We start from the raw sequence: 20,025 nt of genomic DNA, 5'->3' as shown, positions 1-20,025 counted from the left end.
CTCTCGTCTCCTAGCGCCCCTCCTCTACTTGAGCTACATTGAGGACATCTTCATCATATGGACCCATGGGAAGGAGGCCCTTAAAGAATTCCACCTGGATTTAAACAATTTCAATCCCACCATCAACCTCAGCCTGGACCAGTCCACACAAGAGATCCACTTCTTGGACACTACAGTGCAAATAAGTGATGAACACCACTATACCAGAAACCTACTGACTGCTATAATTACCTACATGCCTCCAACTTCCATCCAGGACACATCACACGATCCATTGTCTACAGCCAAGCCCTAAGATACAACTGCATTTGCTCTAATCCCTCAGACAGAGACAAACACCTACAAGATCTTTATCAAACATTCTTAAAACTACAATACCTAACTGGGGAAGTGAGGAAACAGATTGACAGAACAAGACAGGCATCCAGAAGTCACCTACTACAGGACAGGCCCAACAAGGAAAATAGCAGAACACCACTGGCCATCTTGTACAGCCCCCAGCTAAAACCTCTCCAGCACATCATCAGCGATCTACAACCTATCCTGGAAAACAATCCCTCACTCTCACAGGGAGACAGGCCAGTCCTCACTTACAGAGAGCCCCCCAACCTGAAGCAAATACTCACCAGCAACTACACACCACACCACAGAAACACTAACCCAGGAACCAATCCCTGTAACAAATCCCGTTGCTTACTCTGTCCCCATATCTACTCTAGCGACACCATCAGAGGACCCAACCACATGAGTCACACCATTCACCTACACATGTACCAATGTGATATATGCCATCATGTGCCAGCAATGCCCCTCTGCCATGTACTTTGGCCAAACCGGACAGTCTCTACGTAAAAGAATAAATGGACACAGATCAGACACCAGGAATGGTAACATACAAAAGCCAGTAAGGGAACACTTCAATCTTCCTGGACATTCTACAACAGATTTAAAAGTAGCCATCCTTCAACAAAAAAACTTCAAAAACAGACTTCAAAGAGAAACTGCAGAGCTACAATTCATTTGCAAACTTAACACCATTAATTTGGGCTTGAATAGGGACTGGGAGTGGCTGGCTCACTACAAAAGCATTTTTTCCTCTCTTGGTATTGACACGTCCTTATCAATTATTGGGAGTGGACCACATCAACCCTGACTGAATTGGCCTTGTAAACAGTGGTTCTCCACTTGTATGGTAACTCCCTTCTCTTCATGTGTTAGTATATTTATGCTTAAATCTGCAATTTTCACTCCATGCATCTGAAGAAGTGGGTTTTTTACCCATGAAAGCTTATGTCCAAATAAATCTGTTAGTCTTTAAGGTACCACCGGACTCCTTGTTTTTTTTTCTGAAAAACACAGTGAAGCTATTTGGCTCTCTCTGTCCCCTTTCACCAGTCTCCCCATGAAGTGTTCGGAAAGGAAAATCATAGTGTCCTCCATCCCCAACATCTTCTACCCCAGATGCTCGATACTGCTTGCCCTGCCTTCACACAGGCCAGAGGTCAGTTTCTTTCTCGGTGGCATCCATTAGTAATTGCTTCAACTAACCCTTCTGAGACCCAAATTGAGAGATTTTAAACAAGAACAATACAATACAATTTTAAACAAAAACAATACAATAATATTGTATTGGGAATTTTACTGAAATGTGGATAAAATCATAACATAAAATATAATTGTTAGTATTATTTAGTTCTATTGCAGTAGCTCCTAGAGCCCCAATCAGTATCAGGACATCATTGTGCTATGCAATGTGTATGTACACACACACACTCTCTCTCTCTCTCCCGCCCCCACCCCATCCCAGAGATTTACAATCTAAGTAAATTGGATTGCTTGTGTACACATAACTCTACATCGCTTTTATATCTAGCTCAACTAGATCCAGAAAGTTATCTAGCTTCACCCCTTAGATCTATTTGAAAAACTAATGTAGCTTGCTTTTAAGCAGAGTGTTTCTCTAGAAGCACACCCATTACTTAATTGCACTATGATTTTGCACTGGCTGCATTGTTTCTAGGGAGAGCTGATAAAGCCCTAAATGGCTTGGGACCTGCCAACCTGAGAGATGTCTTCTCTCCCCTGTGACACTGCTGCAGCTGCAGTCAAGCAGAAGCATTTAAGCTAGATTCTTCCTACCCCCACCCCTTGGTTTAAAAGAAAGAGAGCTTCTGGAAAGTTGGCAGTACGGGTCCCAGGGCTCTGGAACTTACCTCCAATTTGCTCTGAAATAGCCCAAATGAGCTGACCTTATGCATATACTGCAAAACCCATCTGTTTGCTAGGACTTTGGGAGAGACAGAGGGGTCTTTTGAGGGTCTGTTGCCTCAAATACGATTTGTGACTTCTAGGTCTCAGTGATTTGGCCAATGCTAATATATCTGCTATTGGAATGAGTACCTCCACTGGTAGTGAGATGGAGTACAATATAGCATTTAAAGCACAGGGTTAGAAAGCCAGAGTCCTGATTATTAGTCCCAATTCTACTACTGACTTGCTGCTTGACTTTACTTTAGTCTCCTAACACGTCTTATTTATTTCACAGGGTATTGTGAAACTCAGTTAATGCAGGTTTGTAAAGGAATTTGAGATCACTGGGTATAAAGCAAATTTACAAACTCATCATACATGAACAAATCTATTTAGGAAAGACATCTTGGTCAAATCTTACATTTGTTCTCTTTCTCTCATGCTAATTGTACGTCCTTGTCAGAATGTCCTGTTGAAAGCCAAAACTGGCTTGGATGCTACCTTCTCCTTAGGCTGATTATGTGCCACTGCGGCTCACATGTCCTCACAGATTTTTTTTCAGACTGGAAAGAATTTCTAGAAAGATGCAGGATTTGTCAGCCAACTGACATGTTTACAGAATGTCTTTACCCAATTCAGGCTTACAAACTAAAGGTAGCAATGCTCAATATTGTATTGTTCAGATGGAAAAGTGGAACTCAAAGTGTGATGCCGCAAATCATATTGCAGCTATGAAGTATGAGAGGGTGCTGATGGCAACAGCTGAGGTGACTGGATCTTCCTGCTCAGGAATGTCACATTCAGCAAAGGTGAATTCAGCAGATGGCAAAATACCAGGGCTTGTCTATACTTAAAATGCCGTGCAACTGCACTGCTGCAGGTATGCCGCTGTAGGGCTTCAGTGTAGATGCTACCCCCGCCAACGGGAGGGGTTCTCCCATCAGCATAGGTAATCCACCTCCCTGAGAGGCAGCAGGTAAGTTGACAGAAGAATTCTTCCATTGACCTAGCACTGTTTACATGGGGGACTAGGTCATCTTAACTGTGCTGCTCAGTGGTGCGGATTTTTCACACCCCTGAGCAACATAGTTATGCCAACATAATCTTCTACTGTAGACCAGACTTTAGAGACAGCAACAATAACACTGCATGAGACTGAACTTCAGGCAAGGGACTAGGGGTCTTGATACATTAGTCCCAGCTTGCCAGAAAGATGGGGAGAGAGGCAGAGAGAGTCTAAAGTATACATGGTGGTGGGGTAAGCAAAGAAAGGACTGCTAGTAGAAAAATGTTTGGTGATGAGCAACAAAAGGGGCACTGGTAGGAGACCATTTTTACTTTCTAATTTCCTGAATAATTGTATTGCATCCTTTTTTCTTTCGAAATGTACTGTAGTAGAAATGTATATATTTAATTCATAAATACTTAATTTGAGTTGGGACATCCAAGAAATACCAGCCACTTTTGCAAATGTGGGGAGGAAGGCAGCTCCCAGCACACAGCAAAACACACACACACACACACACACCCCTTTGAGGCCATTTCCCAAAGTATCAATTCTGAGAAAAGGCACTTTCTGGAACGGCCTTATAGTGCCTGCTTATCAGTCACCTGCAGCACTGGTATGCTTTTGCAAGTGCCACTTAATGGTACATGACATAATAGCCCTAAACGGGGATTTTGTTTAAAAAGAAAATAACAGAAAAGATGTGTATGTGGCTTCATAATTTAAGTTATACTTGAAGTTTTAGGATTCAGTCAACACTGCAATTCTGCTAGTGAATGAAAACTGGCAAGTGAAACTGACAATAATAGTGTAATTGGCCAGTTTTATACACTGGATTAGATGCAAAAAGTAAACAAGCAGCACAAATCATAAAAAGTAAATAAGATTTTTAATTTCTTTTTTAATTTTATAATAGGCCACGGAGCTAGGGAGAAAAAACCCAGGCTATGGCCTGACCACTTTTTGGTGAAGCCAAATGCGAGTGGTGCTGCAACCCCATGACCCCAAGTCGAAATGCCACTCACTCAGATATGGCTCAGCTATCCCTCTGTCCTAATTTGAATAGGTGGCATTGCAGCCTGGTGCATGGGTCACAATGCCACTCAGGTTTGTGCTAGGTCACAACGCCATTCACTCAGATTTGGAGGGGGTGGGCAACGGGGCTCATGGGCCAGAGGGGTCAGGCTGCTGGTGTGGAAGAGGATTGTCAGAAGGGGGGCGATGTCCCTCCCCTCCACCCCTTCCCCAACTTGAAATGGCACTTGGCAGCCCCTGAGTTTCAAAACATGTTATCAGTAACACAGGTAAGAAAAACCTGTGGGGTTTAATCTTATGACATTTCTGGATATGAAATGTCTTTCAAAGAGGGATACTTTTTTTAGGGAATAGTTTAGAATTGGTGCTATGCTTCTGAGGATTTCAAAGTAATCAGCTTGCAACTTACTGCTTCTGGGGTCTTCATTAATATGTGTTCTTGTTAATTGCTTGTATTTAAGACTAGCAAATATTATTAGCAATTAGTACATTTTTAATAACTTTATAGTAAATAGAATACCCATAAACATCATAAACAAGTAGATTAATATTTAATTACTGATATTTGTTATAAATTACTAATTACTTAGAGAATTGACATGTTCTTTTACTACTCCTAATTATTTCAATTATTTATATATATAATTAATAATCATATATATATATGAATTAGAATTATTTTCTTTTGATTTGGAAGTTTCAGCTTCTTCTATCTTTTCTTAATCTAGTATTCTTTCAACATCTAGTATTTGTATGTAAGGCAAGGGGCTTTGTGCATCTTGCAAAAGGGGCTATGATTGGTGCTTGCTTTTAGTTCTGCAATTGGTGCTTGCTTGCTTTTAGTCAGGCAAAAAATAGTAAAATGCAGCAAATGTGATATCAACTTAAAACCAAGTTACAATTTTGTTTACAGAATTAATTATGTCAGCAGATATAGGAAAAATTGAAGAATTATGAAATAGACTTTTGTTAGAAAAAATGGATGGAAACATTTAAATGGTAACATTTTTCTCGAAGTGTGATGGATCATTTATAATTAGTAATTATTAAAGATGAAACTAAAATCTATGGTAGTTGTAAGGGCAAAGAAAAAAAAATCCTTTGATGAAAGAGAAAAGTACATTGTTTCATTTTCTGATATTCAAATCTGCAAGTATACTGTGTATTAGTTCTATTTTCATTGTTGCTTCAGTTTGTCCCTGAAGTTTTGCTGTTGATATTCACCCACATATGTTGCTATTTAGGATTTTTAGTGAAGCGTGTTGGTGACTGACAATTGAATTCCATCATCATGAGAGATATTCATCTTGGATCCACCCTGTAACACATGTACCAAAACCTAGTCTGGTAAAATGTCCTCATATCCTAAGTGAAGACAAAGTTCCATCTGGAGCCTACTTGTATCTCCAGAGAATTGTAAATCAGCGGAATAGACATTAATCCACCAGTGCGGTACTTACTGCATTGAAGTTGGGGAAGAGATTGACTGCTGCTGCTGTATCCAGGGGAAATGGAAGAAATGGTTTAATATCCAGCGATGGCTGTAATGGTGGGGCTGGAGTACGCACCAGGGCTGGAAGAGCAGGGCTCTGGCATGTACCACCTTCAAGGAAAAATATGAAAGAAGATAGTAAGAAAGTGATTCTTGGTATAAAAAAAAACCATAGAAAGAGTTTTATGCCAGTGTCAGGTTAAACACACACATTTGTATTTACCATCAAATTACTATATTGTTAAGTGTGCAACAGGCTTAACTAATGTTTATGATTCTTTGCTGATAATTGACTAAGATATCAGTCTTTCAGTTCTCTAAAATTAGCTAGTAAAACCTCCATTTCCCTCCCCTGGATTATCTTGAAAAGTTAGTATAGTTCAAGTCAAACTTTCCTTTAGGTGTTCAGCTAACTTGATTCTATTATAAAATCAAAGCTGAAACCACAGTCCTTTACTCAAACACTCCATATCAATTTAGCTACAAAAGTGGTTTGTTTGTTTTTTTACTCTTCCATGAAGTAAAAATGATTTCAGCTGGTGACTGTGCAAAACTCTTCCGTTCACTTGTTTGTTTTAAATTTTATTTTCTTAAAGCTCATTTATTTCTCTAGCCCAACAACTTCTGCACAAACTTAAACCTAAGTAGCAAATCATACCTTCCTGCCTCAAGCGTTGACCAGTAAAAGTCTATTGTGAATGCAAACTCATAAACCAAATACCACATTACGGGCGTTTGTCAAAGTTCTGAATGCGACTGCAGTTCTAAAGCTGCTGACAGACACTTTTTGCTCTTGCGGTAGATGGGCTTGGTTCAGAACTCTGTAAGGCAGAAAAGCTCCTCCTTGCTAAAGCTACCAATGAACAGTTCTGTGGGAACATTATGTAAATGAATAAATCCCTTTGCATACCAATAAGCAGCCACCTGTTTGTAATGAACCACGATTTTACAGATTTGTTTGCCCCTTGCCACAGATCCCAACATAGTCCAAATAATTGAGAGCTGGAAATATTCAAGCCCAATCTCGTCTTCCAGCGTCTCCCATATTTTGGTTACATTCCAAAACATCAATTCACTGTTAATTAAAGACTGTTTGAATCCTAGGAAACTGTTGAAATCTGCCAGTATTCTTCTAATCTGAGAGGCTGGTAGGAGGCCAAAATGGAAAGGGAGTTTTACCCACATCACTGAACACAGAGACAGACAGATCAAAAATCTCTCTCTCTCTCTCTCACACACACACACACTTGCTTCATAAACGAGTAGTATATTTTTCTCATTAGAGTTCATATATACAGCAGTCAGAATGACCCACTAAATCTGTCCACATTTGGCCAGCAAATCTGCTAATCAGAGTTGCGACTCAATGCTTCTAATTGAGGGCTAACAGCATAAGATTTAATTAACTAGTTGTAGCAGGGACATCAGCATTTCGGCTTCTGAGTATAAATTCAGCTGGAGGCAAATGATCAAAGGCAATATTTTTTAACATCTTTTCAGTTCCTCTATGAAACACTTGACACAGTATTATTGAAAAGGACGCATTAGTCACTAGTACACCAAAGGAATTAACTTAAAGTTCATCATACTCTCACACTGGTTTCACACGAGGGTAACTGCACTGACTCTGTTGGAGTTACTGCTGATTTATGTTTGTGTAAGAGTGCACAGAATCAGGACTGTACGAGTAAGGCAGTCGAGCACACAGAGACCACATCAAAATACGACAAGAAGTCTGCATTCACCATAGTCCATTGGAAAGTTATTTATCATCTGCTTGATAGCAGAAATTAGTGAAGTGGCTACTGCTGAAGACAGGATACCGGACTAGATGAACCTATGGAATTATTACGTGGACTGTGTAAAAAATAACTCTAACAGGCCTCACTGTAGTGCTACACAAGATAAATCCAGCCAAACAGAGAAAGAAAACTTGGTAAGTATATGGGTAGGCAAGAGGGCCCCAGGATGTTTGCAAAGAATTATTTCAAAGTGGTGTCCAACCACAAATCACCCATACTATTGCAAAAAAGTAAAGTCCTAGCCAAGGTGCCTATTAGATGCCAGATATTCCTCATCTGTTTGTTGGGATTTCAATTTATAGTAGATCAGGAATTGGGAACCTCCTACTAGTGACTACCACCTTATTGAGGACTCCCCCTCATGGACTTCACTCCCACCCATTCTGCATCCCATCTGCTGAACGATCAGCATTAACTATTTCAATGCTGACATTCTGAAATATCATCATAAGGCTTTTGAGTTAACACCCCAGTGAGATGAAGGGTGCATGTGAGAGCACGGCCATTGCTCTAAGCTGTATGGTTGTAGACACAGGAGTACAGAGCTGCCCTTGTTTACCTTCCAAGTGTAAACCAAATGCAATGTTTGCACCCATAAAATGAGAAACTTCATTTTAAAAAAAATGAAAGATCAAATTTTGGAGAACCTGACAGTCTTACAGCATACATAACTACATCAAGTGGGGTGAGTGTTTGACACTACGGCAATTGCATGGAGCAACTGGGCTGCTTAGTATACTTGTCCTCTGTTTAGCCCAGATTGTCCTGGGTTTTTAAACTCAGTTCCAGAGGCTCCTAGTCCCAACCAATGGTCTGTAGAGCTGGCTGAAGTTTATATTTTTAACTGTGTTCCTCTCACTAGATGGCACTGTGCAGAGATGGGTGGCAACAGTAGGTAGCTGAGGCCTTTGTCATGTGACACTGATAAAGGATCATAGAAGGAGTCACTTTATCCTTTATGGTATGTCATCCTGTAAGAAGCTGGGGAGTACAATGCCATTGCTGTAGGTAATCAGAACCTGGAGCTTTGGAGAGTTCTGCTGTCATAGCATTGACATCACACTTGATGTGCGTTCCCTGCTAAGAGCCAACCCTGTTCAGTACATTTGGATACACTTTGCAGTTGTATACCAGGACTAGTAGCTATTTAAGCAGGTCTAATTTCATTGAATCTAATTTCATTACTAGCAGAGGGAAGGAAAATGAGGATAGACAGGGAAGAGAGACAAAAAGAGGAAGGAGAACAGAGAAGGAAAAGAAATAAAATACGGTGGTCATAGAGGTGAGTACATTTTCCCACTGAGCAATGCTGAATGTGACAACAATGCATTTAGCAAGTAACAACAATACCTACACGGTTTTAGTTATTACATGAAGGACATACTTACTCTGGCTCTTTTTGCAAACCTCTCGTTGACTGTAGTAAGAGTTTCACTGTGGATGGAGGGAGATATTCAACTGTATATTCACACCCCATCCTATAGACCACAACTAAAAATGGAATATTGTCCTCCTCACCGCATGCCTTTGACACCCTGTGCTTAGTGCCTGAGGAAGACATAGGCTCACCTCTCAGAGGTCATCAGCAGGGATAGAACAGAGTCTTGCTATGAACTGGGCACCGCTTGAGGCCCTGAACATTCCCTTAAAAATTATCCTGAGATAAAGTGATTCTTGACCTTCACTACACTACTGCTTTTTAAAGTGGCAAGACATCTATTAATACTTTAGTATTTGCAGACTTGTGATGTGGTTCAGCCAGAATCCCAACAAAAAGTTCAGATCCTAATCTGGATTTAAACTTCCCCAAAATTCAGGAGTGTTCATGTCTGGGGTGTGAGCCCAGCTTTTTCTTCACAAGGGAGAAAAATATATTGCTGTTTAGAAACACGGGAACTTTCGTATTTTAACTAAGTTTGAGGCAATCATTTGTTGGCCGAGATTCCAAAGAATCTAAAATACAGGCACCATAGTTCCTCTGCCAGAGTCACTGACAACACATCCATGGTAAATACAGTGCTTAATTTGTGCCAGGGCTGAGCCCCGGCACCTCTAGGCTTGGCAGTTCATAGCCCTTGTACCTCTGGCTTGCTGCATCAGTTATGAATGTAAAAAAACTGCTTGAGCCCCAGCACCTCTTCGTTACAAATTAAACACTGGGTAAATATGAGTGAACTGGTTTTGAAAAAAAATAAATAAAAACTCGCCCACTTGAACCTTTGCCCTTTTCTATAACCAAAAGAAACATTTTTGTTTTGTTGAAATTCTGAAAAGTTCAACTAATTCCACTCACTCCCAACTCGACAGTTGACTATGTTGCCACTAAAAAGGCTATTTTTGCAGTATTTTAAGTCAAGTACAGCAGTCAATACTGCATTTGTGTCTGTGAGCATACACTATACTTGACGCAGCACTTTCCTGCCATGTAAGATTCACATTCTAGATGGGATATTTCACATGAGCAGATGTTACTCCAAAGCCAGCAGTGATTTGTGCATGAAACACCTTTCCTACTCATTCCCTTTAGCATGCAATTTGATACTTTGTAATGCATAATGTGGGGAAAGGGAGTGTGGTTTACTAAAGAATTTTGAAAATGTCCATGAAATAAAATTAAAAATAAATCATTTCAGGTCAAATTAAAACATTCTGCTTTTTGTTTTTGATTCTATTATATTGTATGATATAATAATTTAAAATAAATTTCTTAACAGAAAGTTGTTTCAAAATGAAAATTTGATATACTCTATAGGTCACTGTTAGGTGAGGAGGAGGAGTGTGTATGTATATACACACACACACACACAGAGTGTATATATATATTGCAATACGGCTACCCCTTTATCAACTATGCAACAATGATGACACAGCAGAAAATAGCCTGGGAGTACTGAAGGGCCTAACAATGATTGTTTGCTACTGAGAGTACACAAATACGATTTTTGTTGGTTGCCGGAGTGATTGGGCAACGCCCTTATCCCTCAATCCCGCTGACATTCTGCTCCGAACAGCTTGGGCAACCACAACTCTTGTGACCTGGACCTGGAGAAAGATTTTCTACTCGTCAGCCTACCTGTCCTCTCCTTCTGCACGTGCACATGCGCATTCCTCATCCTTTCCCTCAACTTCACGTTTAAATTCCAGAAGAAGAAGAGCCAGATATCTCAGAAATGAGATTTCAATTTTGCAGACTCAAACAGTTTAGATAATTTTAAAAAGTATTTGGAACCTTTAGGTGCTATGCAACTGAGCACAAACTCTAAAACTCATGTAAACTATTAATCTAATCCTCTCAAAATTATTCCATCACTCACTGCCACCACAACAAAGATAACATGAAAGAACAATTCAATTCTGAATTCTATTTTCATTCTACTTGGCAAACACTTTTCCTTTTAGGCTGTCTGAATAGGCTGAATCCCTAATTCCATTCTCAGCAGATCACCCGAGACCCTAAACTAGTGTCTAAATTCACTCCCATCCTGGGGTCTCCTTTTCAGTAAACCAAAACCAATAGCAAAATGTAAGTCTCAGCATTCGCTTTCTCCCCACATGGCTATTCCTTGGAATCCTCTCCAGAACCGTCATTCTTACCCTAGTTCATTCTGGCTCACAGTAACACTCATATTCCCTTTATAGCCTGGTTGGAGCTAATGGGACTCGGAAATAACAATCCTGTATCTTAATGGAGGGTTTTTACTACCTGAGGCAAAGGTGACAAGAGAAAAGCCCCCCATTCTTCTACAGCAGGGGTTCTCAACCCTTTTTTTCTGATCCCTCCCCTCCCCCCCCCCCCCGCAATAAAAATTTATTGGCCCAGCTGTGCCACAACAACTGTTTTTCTGCATATAAAAGCCAGGGCCGGCGTTAAGGGGTAGCAAGCAGGGCAATTGCTGGGGCCCCATACCACAGAGGGCACTGCGAAGATAAATTGCTCAGGCTACGGCTTCCGCCTGGGTGGTGGGGCTCAGACACCTGGGCTTCAGTCCTTTGAAGCAGGGCTTTGGCTTTCTGCCTTGAGCCCTAGAGAGTCTAATGCTGGGCATGCTTGGCAGCCTCCCCTGAAACCTGCTGGCAGCCCCCCAGGTTGAGAACCATCATTCTACAGGACCTTAAAGTCAGCCAACCAATCACTGTTAAAGGCTAAAATGTATTATGCAGAGTCTGAGCCCAAAGGTTATTTTTTTCCCCAGAAAATGTACAACATTAGCTGAGACACTTTTTACAGTATACAAGTGTGTTTGGGGTAGGGGGATGCATAAGTTGTTTTGTTTTATTTTAATTAAGGTTTTTTGTGCTTTGAATCTCAAAACAGCTTAAATTTTAAACTTGCCATGGATTTAGGGCTAGATCCAAAGCAATTTAGGCATTGCAATGCCCTAACTTCTAGGTGCCTTGCCACCCAGTGGGATAATTAAATACTAATCAAGCCAAAGAAAATGAGAATGACTATAGCCCAGTTAGGGTAAAACCCAGGTTCCAGTCCATCTGCTCCAATGACTAATTATTTATATACAGTGGAATGGCTTCAACAGGAGAGACAGAGAAAAATTCACCCCAGAATACCTCACAGCCCAGTGGTTACGGCACACAAGTTCAAATCTCTTCTCCAAAGCAGGCAGAGAGGGGAATTGAAGCTGGGTTTCCCTCAGGCTGGGTGACTGCTCTCATCACTGAGCTAAAAGTGGATAAGGAGGCCATCTCCTCCTCCGCAAGTTATTAGTATGTTTAGGCATGCTCAGAGCCTGTTTACCAAATTTGGACCCACCGGCGAACACCTAGTTTGAGGTTCCTGCTGTGGCTTAGGCATGGCATAGGCACCTAGGTAGCTGTACTCATGCTCACTGGCAGAAACTTAGGCACCTAAATTCCGATTGTTAAAGTCCCCTGGGTGCCTAACGAGTTAGATAGTGGCTGAGCAGTGGTTTTGAGGTGCCTAAAGGAGCAGTTATACACCTAAGTCCTTTTGTGGACCCAGCCCTTAGTCACCAGTGAGGACAAGTAAGTGTTCTTGACATGTCTGAAATTATCTTGTTCACAAATTAAGAAAAGATATAAGCATTAAGAATGATGGGCTGGCTATGATGGATACTAAATTTTCATAATCTTTGAACAAACACTGACTACACTCAGATCTGCAGAGAACTTGGAAGGAGATTTTTAAAGAATTGTAACAAGACAGATGCAAAAGGCTCTTAGATCAGGGGAGAACTACAGGAAGCTTGAAAATAATTGGTTTGTCCATGGGATATGAAATGTAGATCCGCCTTTCAGGAATATTTCAGGCTAATGTGATCTTACAACCACTAGGTCACATTCCCTTACTAATGTTCTTACTGCTAAATTGTTCATTTGGCTCTGAACAAGCTCCCCATCTTTGGATCAATAGTCTGAATTTTTGCAACAGATGCTTGTCTTAGAAAGTGCTATACTGGCACTTTCAAGATGACTTCTGTTCCAGAATAAACAGTATCCACTGATGAATTATTTTAACTTCCACTGGTAAAATATTCTTCATTTAAAGGCTAAATGGCCTTTATACTGTACTATTTTAGTATTTAGAGCATGCACACTCAGCATACAGAACATTAATTTGATTTTTCATGCTATATATTATTTATATGTAAACAGATCTATTTTAAATATTAAAATTTGGCAGACTAAATTCATCTCTGGTACTCATCCCTGTTGATCTTAATGAATCTACATTAGAGTTGAGTTACTTTGTCCAATGCTGCAATAGCAACATATTGTTTGGAAGTCTGATGATGATGCCTAACATGTATAATGTTAGGTCTCAATTCTTTGAAGTTTTTTAAAGAAGCATATGCACTTGATTTCTCATTTGGTATTACAAGTTTTAGTGCTGTTCTTTCATATTGCAAAAATCTTCAAGATGCTTTTGAAAATGAAAATATTCAGATTCAAATACTAATGTGTGATATAATCATTTTTAATTTCAGAAAAGATTACATGAAACCTAACAACAGAGAATAAACCTTAGAAATGAGGGTCCAGTCTGTAGTCCTTATTTGTGCAAAACTCCCTCTGACTTCCATGAGTAGGGAAGTTGGAAGCCTAGAAACCTGTACAACATATGGCGATCCATGCTTTTCTTTCATAGGCTTTGCAGCAGGTCACATTAAGAGTTGATAACTTTGCAGAGGATGAATTTGACAGTGACTCAGCTGTTGATATCTAGAGAATTATTTTTGTCTAGATGTAATTGTGATTCCTGCAAAGTTCGTAACTTGTTTTGGGAAAATAAACTCTAATTTATTTATAGCAACCTGGGACTATGTATTCCGATGCAAAGTAACGCACCCTCAGTTTTACATTATTTCTTTGCATTTACAGTATGGGTGCAGCATGTTGGGAGATATAAAAATGTATTTTAAGAAAGATATATTTAAATAGCATAATGAATCTGTCCCTATAGTCATGCATATATGGGAGCACATTTCTCTGCTGCTTGTATGTAACTCAAATGGTAGTCACATGAAACTGATGACATGATCTTCCACCTCCTCCTGTTTTTAGTACAAGAGAAACCATTCAAATCCCCTGTACTGCTGATTCACAGTGCATATGGGGGACATTCTTGCCCCCATAAACAAGAATTTAAAAAAAAATCAAATTAATCTAAAATCTACTAAAAACGGGATCTGAACCCAGAACCCAGTACTTCACACATTCTAGCCATGAAGCATATTAACCCATTGTACCCCAGATCTCACTTATAATCATAGCTTTCCAAGGAATAAATGGTACCTGAGTGTGTCACAATATTTAATGTATTTATTAGAGCTGGTCAGAAAAAATTCCTACAAAATTTTCCATTGGAGCTTGCCCATTCATCAAAATTGAAATGTGCTGTGGAGACAGTTTAATTTCAACCAAGTTTCCAAAGGAACACAGGCAGGTTTCCTGCCAACCCACCAGTCTGGCTCCACCGCAATCTACCGGGTACACAGCTCCAGAGTCAGGGACCTCAAGGCTTCTAGGGCCAGCAGCTCCAGTGCAGCTCTCGCTGGAGCCTGGGCTCCAATTTCTTTCACAGAGAATTTAGAAATGTTCGGTTTCCATTCCAAACTGGAATGAAATGAGGTTTTGAATGATCAGAACCCCCACAAAACAGAATTAATATTATCTGCATAGATAGGGTGACCAGACAGCACATGTGAAAAATCGGGACAGGGGGTCGGGGTTAATAGGAGCCTATATAAGAAAAAGACCCAAAAATTGGGACTGTCCCTATAAAAATTGGAACAGCGGGTCACCCTATGCACAGGTCTACTATTTATCCTTATAACACCTTTGTGGGATGGGGAAACCCTATTATCCCCATTTTACAGATGAGGAACTGAGACGCAGAGAGGTTAAGGGATTTTTCCAAGGCCACACAAATAATTGGAGGCAGAGTAGGAAACTGAACCCAGATTCTCCAAGTTCCATACCAGCCTCCTAACCATGGAACCATCATTCCTTGGTCTCACACCTGTTGCAACCTTCCAGAGAAGCATGGAGCCTTACAATTATCCACTGTTAAGATACATGAAAAGTAGTGTTCAACATATTTCTTTGATTTTAAATGCCAACCAGAGTTAGTATGTTGAACAAGAAGAAAAAGTGCCATTAAATCAGTGTTTCTCAAGCTTTTCAAAGCAAAGCCCCACCTTCAGGAAAATGAAAACATTTGCACTTTTACTGTGGTGTTAATGACCTACACATCTTAATTTATGCAATTTACACATAATCATAGAATCATAGAATATCAGGGTTGGAAGAGACCTCAGGAAGTCATCTAGTCCAACCCCCTCCTCAAAGCAGGACCAGTCCCCAACTAAATCATCCCAGCCAGGGCTTTGTCAAGCCTGACCTTAAAAATATCTAAGGATGGAGATTCCACCACCTCCCCAGGTAATGCATTCCAATGTTTCACCACCCTCCTAGTGAAAAAGTTTTTCCTAATATCCAACTTAAATCTCCCCCACTGCAACTTGAGACCATTACTCCTTGTTCTGTCATCTGCTACCACTGAGAACAGTCTAGAGCCATCCTCTTTGGAACCCCCTTCAGGTAGTTGAAAGCAGCTATCAAATCCCCCCTCATTCTTCTCTTCTGCAGACTAAACATCCCCAGTTCCCTCAGCCTCTCCTCATAACTCATGTGTTCCAGTCCTCTAATCATTTTTGTTGCCCTCCGCTGGACTCTTTCCAATTTTTCCACATCCTTCTTGTAGTGTGGGGCCCAAAACTGGACACAGTACTCCAGATGAGGCCTCACCAATGTCGAATAGATGATAGGTATCCTATCCCTACCCTCCAGCATATCTACCTCTCCTCCCAGTTTAGTGTCATCTGCAAACTTGCTGAGGGTGCAATCCACACCATCCTCCAGATCATTTATGAAGATATTGAACAAAACCGGTCCCAGGTCCAACCCCTGGGGCACTCCACTTGATACTGGCTGCCAACTAGACATGGAGCCATTGATCACTACCCGTTGAGCCTGACAATCTAGCCAACTTTCTATCCACCTTATAATCCATTCATCCAGCCCATACTTCTTTAACTTACTGGCAAGAATACTGTGGGAGACCGTGTCAAAAGCTTTGCTAAAGTCAAGGAACAACACATCCACCGCTTTCCCCTCATCCACAGAGCCAGTTATCTAGTCATAGAAGGCAATTAGATTAGTCAGGCATGACTTGCCCTTGGTGAATCCATGCTGACTGTTCCTGATCACTTTCCTCTTCTGTAAGTGCTTCAGAATTGATTCCTTGAGGACTGCTCCATGATTTTTCCAGGGACTGAGTTGAGGCTGACTGGCCTGTAGTTCCCCGGATCCTCCTTCTTCCCTTTTTTAAAGATGAGCATTACATTAGCCTTTTTCCAGTCATCTGGAACCTCCCCCAATCACCATGAGTTTTCAAAGATAATGGCCAATGGCTCTGCAATCACATCGGCCAACTCCTCTAGCATTCTCGGATGCAGCGCATCCGGCCCCATGGACTTGTGCTCGTCCAGCTTTTCTAAATAGTCCCGAACCACTTCTTTCTCCACAGAGGGCTGGTCACCTCCTCCCCATGCTTTGCTGCCCAGTGCAGCAGTCTGGGAGCTGACCTTGTTCGTGAAGACAGAGGCAAAAAAAGCATTGAGTACATTAGCTTTTTCCACATCCTCTGTCATTAGGTTGCCTCCCTCATTCAGTAAGGGGCCCACACTTTCCTTGACTTTCTTCTTGTTGATAACATACCTGAAGAAACCCTTCTTCTTACTCTTAACATCTCTTGCTAGCTGCAACTCCAGGTGTGATTTGGCCTTCCTGATTTCACTCCTGCATCCCCGAGCAATATTTTTATACTCTTCCCTGGTCATTTGTCCAATCTTCCACTTCTTGTAAGCTTCTTTTTTGTGTTCAAGATCAGCAAGGATTTCACTGTTAAGCCAAGCTGGTCACCTGCCATATTTACTATTCTTTCTACACATCGGGATGGTTTGTCCCTGTAACCTCAATAAGGATTCTCTAAAATACAGCCAGCTCTCCTGGACTCCTTTCCCCCTCATGTTATTCTCCAAGGGGATCCTGCCCATCAGATCCCTGAGGGAATCAAAGTCTGCTTTTCTGAAGTCCAGGGTCCGTATTCTGCTGCTCTCCTTTCTTCCCTGTGACAGGATCCTGAACTCGACGATCTCATGGTCACTGCCTCCCAGGTTCCCATGCACTTTTGCTTCCCCTACTAATTCTTTCCGGTTTGTGAGCAGCAGGTCAAGAAGAGCTCTGCCCCTAGTTGGTTCCTCCAGCACTTGCACCAGGAAATTGTCCCTTACACTTTCCAAAAACTTCCTGGATTGTCTGTGCACCGCTGTATTGCTCTCCCAGCAGATATCAGGGTGATTGAAGTCTCCCATGAGAACTAGGGCCTGCGATCTAGTAACTTCCGTCAGTTGCCAGAAGAAAGCCTCGTCCACCTCATCCCCCTGGTCCGGTGGTCTATAGCAGACTCCCACAACGACATCCCCTTGTTGCTCACACTTCTAAACTTAATCCAGAGACACTCGGGTTTTTCTGCAGTTTCATACTTAAGGAGCAGTATGACTGCTCAGAGCTCACATACAGTGCAATGCCCCCACCTTTTCTTCCCTGCCTGTCCTTCCTGAACAGTTTATATCCATCCATGACAGTACTCCAGTCATGTGAGTTATCCCACCAGATCTCTGTTATTCCAATCACATCATAATTCCTTGACTGTGCCAGGACTTCCAGTTCTCCCTGCTTGTTTCCCAGGCTTCTTGCATTTGTGTATAGGCACTTGAGATAACTCGCTGATCGTCCCTCTTTCTCAGTATAGGCAGGACCCCTTCCCTCTCGCGCGCTCCTGCTTGTGCTTCCTCCCGGTATCCCACTTCCCCACTTACCTCAGGGCTTTGGTCTCGCTTTGGTTCCCCCGGTGAACCTAGTTTAAAGCCCTGCTCACTAGGTTAGATCCTGGCTTTATGCCCCATCCTACACCCTGTAGCACGTCAGTGAAGACGTTACCTATGCCAACAGGAGGGGTCCTCCTATCAGTGTAGATTATCCACCTCCCTGAGAGGTGGTAGCTAGATCAACAGAAGAATTCTCCCATCTATCTAGCTCTGTCTACACCAGGAGTTAGGTTGGTTTAGCTGCGTTTTTCAGGGGTGCAGATTTTTCATATCCCTGAGTGACGTAGTTTTACCAACCTCATTTCCTAGTGTAGATCAGACCTTACTTTAAAAAAAAAGTGAAAACAGACTCTGGAGAACAACTGAAAGGTCTGTCTGTGTCTGCTCCACAAGCTCTCCTTTCTCTTGGCAAACTACAATGATTCTCATTTCTTGTCAGCCACTCCACCCCCGCAATACCAACTTCTTTACTAGAGCAGGATGATCATGGGGAAGCCTGGGTTATAGCTGCAAAGACTAGCTTGCTGAAACCAAGCCCATAATGCATAACATTATGCTAACATTTTCATCATGACATCAGAATGCCAGCCTAGAGGATCTTGTCCGGAGTACAGGTGGCAGAAGAGGGCCAGCTACAGAGGAAAGCAGTTGTCCCTTTTCTTTTGACCATGTAGACTCACATAAAGAACCAAAGGACTCATCTTGGCCAGCCACTTCCATGTGCAGCTTTCACCCAGTGTCTATGCTCAGACCTGTTTCATTTGAAGTCAATGGATATTTAACAAATTAAATACAATGGCAGCTAGATCCAGTTCTCGTGAGGAGCATGGGCACTTTTTGGCTGGCATTGCAATGTGATGAACTCACAGCATAAACAATTGTATAAATGCATTCATCAGACAAGGAAAACCTGCAGTGTTCAGGATCTCTTCAGCCAGCTTGGATTTTTGGCCAAACATTCACCCAGCACAACCCCTTTCTTTTGTGGGGTTCAGCAGTTGTGGCAATATCTTTCCTGGGAACCAGACTGACTGCTCCAGTATTAGCTGGAGCATTCTGGATTCCCTCACCCTCCAGGAAGCTTACAATATATTGTGATTAAAGACCTCCTAGAGTGCGCCATGGAGTAACTGATGCAGGGCTCAACAAAAAGGTTGTTATAAGCCTCATGGACCTCACAGTGGAACTGCATGTGGGAGCCTGTTAAACAACACTAGAGTCAATCCAATGTACCCTTTTCTAGTGTCAGGTTCCATTAATATAGCTTAACCATGAAGCCTTAAAAAATTCAAAAATAGTACTAACAGTTGAGTACTGTAAACCCACATTAATTTAAAAGCATTATACTTGCTGACATTTAAAAATCCTTGACCTGGCATATTCAGCAGTTGGATTTTTCTAATGTCCTTATAAAGGTCATGTTTATGGTATAATGAACACACATTTGCAAGGGTTATTAATCAGAGAAACATTATATCGCAAATAGATTTTCAAAGAATTTTTCATTTTTATGCTGAATATCTTAGCTGTTTAAAAAGCCCCATTTTTCAAGAGCATGCTTGGGAAAAATAAAATTAATTAACTTCTGCTGTTATGATATCTTTATTTTAAACAAAACAGATACACAACTCAGAAAAAATAGGACAAATATCATGAGAGATTCTGTTATTTCAACAGACTCCACTGACATTTAGTAAAACTTTAGCAATGAAGCTAGTAGTGTACAGCAATGCCATTTTCAATCAGCAAGGGGAAGTTTGAGAGCGAAAAACTTTATTATTAATCCAATGGATATTGGCATTACACACTTCTTTAGCCATAGGCACTGAGGAGCAGAGGGGACCTGATCTTAACAGCTATTCTGCTATGTATATTTTTAGGATCAAATCCTCCCTGCCTCCATCCATGGAGGGTCATGCCAGCAGCAAAACCAGCGTATGGATGGAAAGGTGGAGTATACAGGGAGTTAAGGATTAGTTGAGGGAAGGATGATAGAAGTCTATAAAGGAA

At 41.3% G+C, this 20,025-nt stretch overlaps 1 protein-coding gene across 4 annotated transcripts in view; it reads right to left on the bottom strand.

Moving 5' to 3' along the window:
* Positions 1-20,025, bottom strand: part of ZNF385D (zinc finger protein 385D) — a 609,568-nt gene that overhangs the window by 204,566 nt on the left and 384,977 nt on the right. For all 4 annotated transcript variants that reach the window (XM_084619096.1, XM_084619095.1, XM_084619094.1 and 1 more), the window contains one exon: positions 5,752-5,894. In XM_084619096.1, coding sequence (XP_084475222.1) covers positions 5,752-5,894 — 143 coding nt within the window. The remainder of the gene's footprint in view (positions 1-5,751; positions 5,895-20,025) is intronic.

This window comes from Lepidochelys olivacea, assembly GCF_965140295.1.
Source record: "Lepidochelys olivacea isolate rLepOli2 genome assembly, chromosome: 2".
Classification (NCBI taxonomy): Eukaryota; Metazoa; Chordata; order Testudines; family Cheloniidae; genus Lepidochelys; species Lepidochelys olivacea.
The sequence above is the reverse complement of the archived record's forward strand: the minus strand, read 5'-3'. Positions and strand labels throughout refer to the sequence as shown.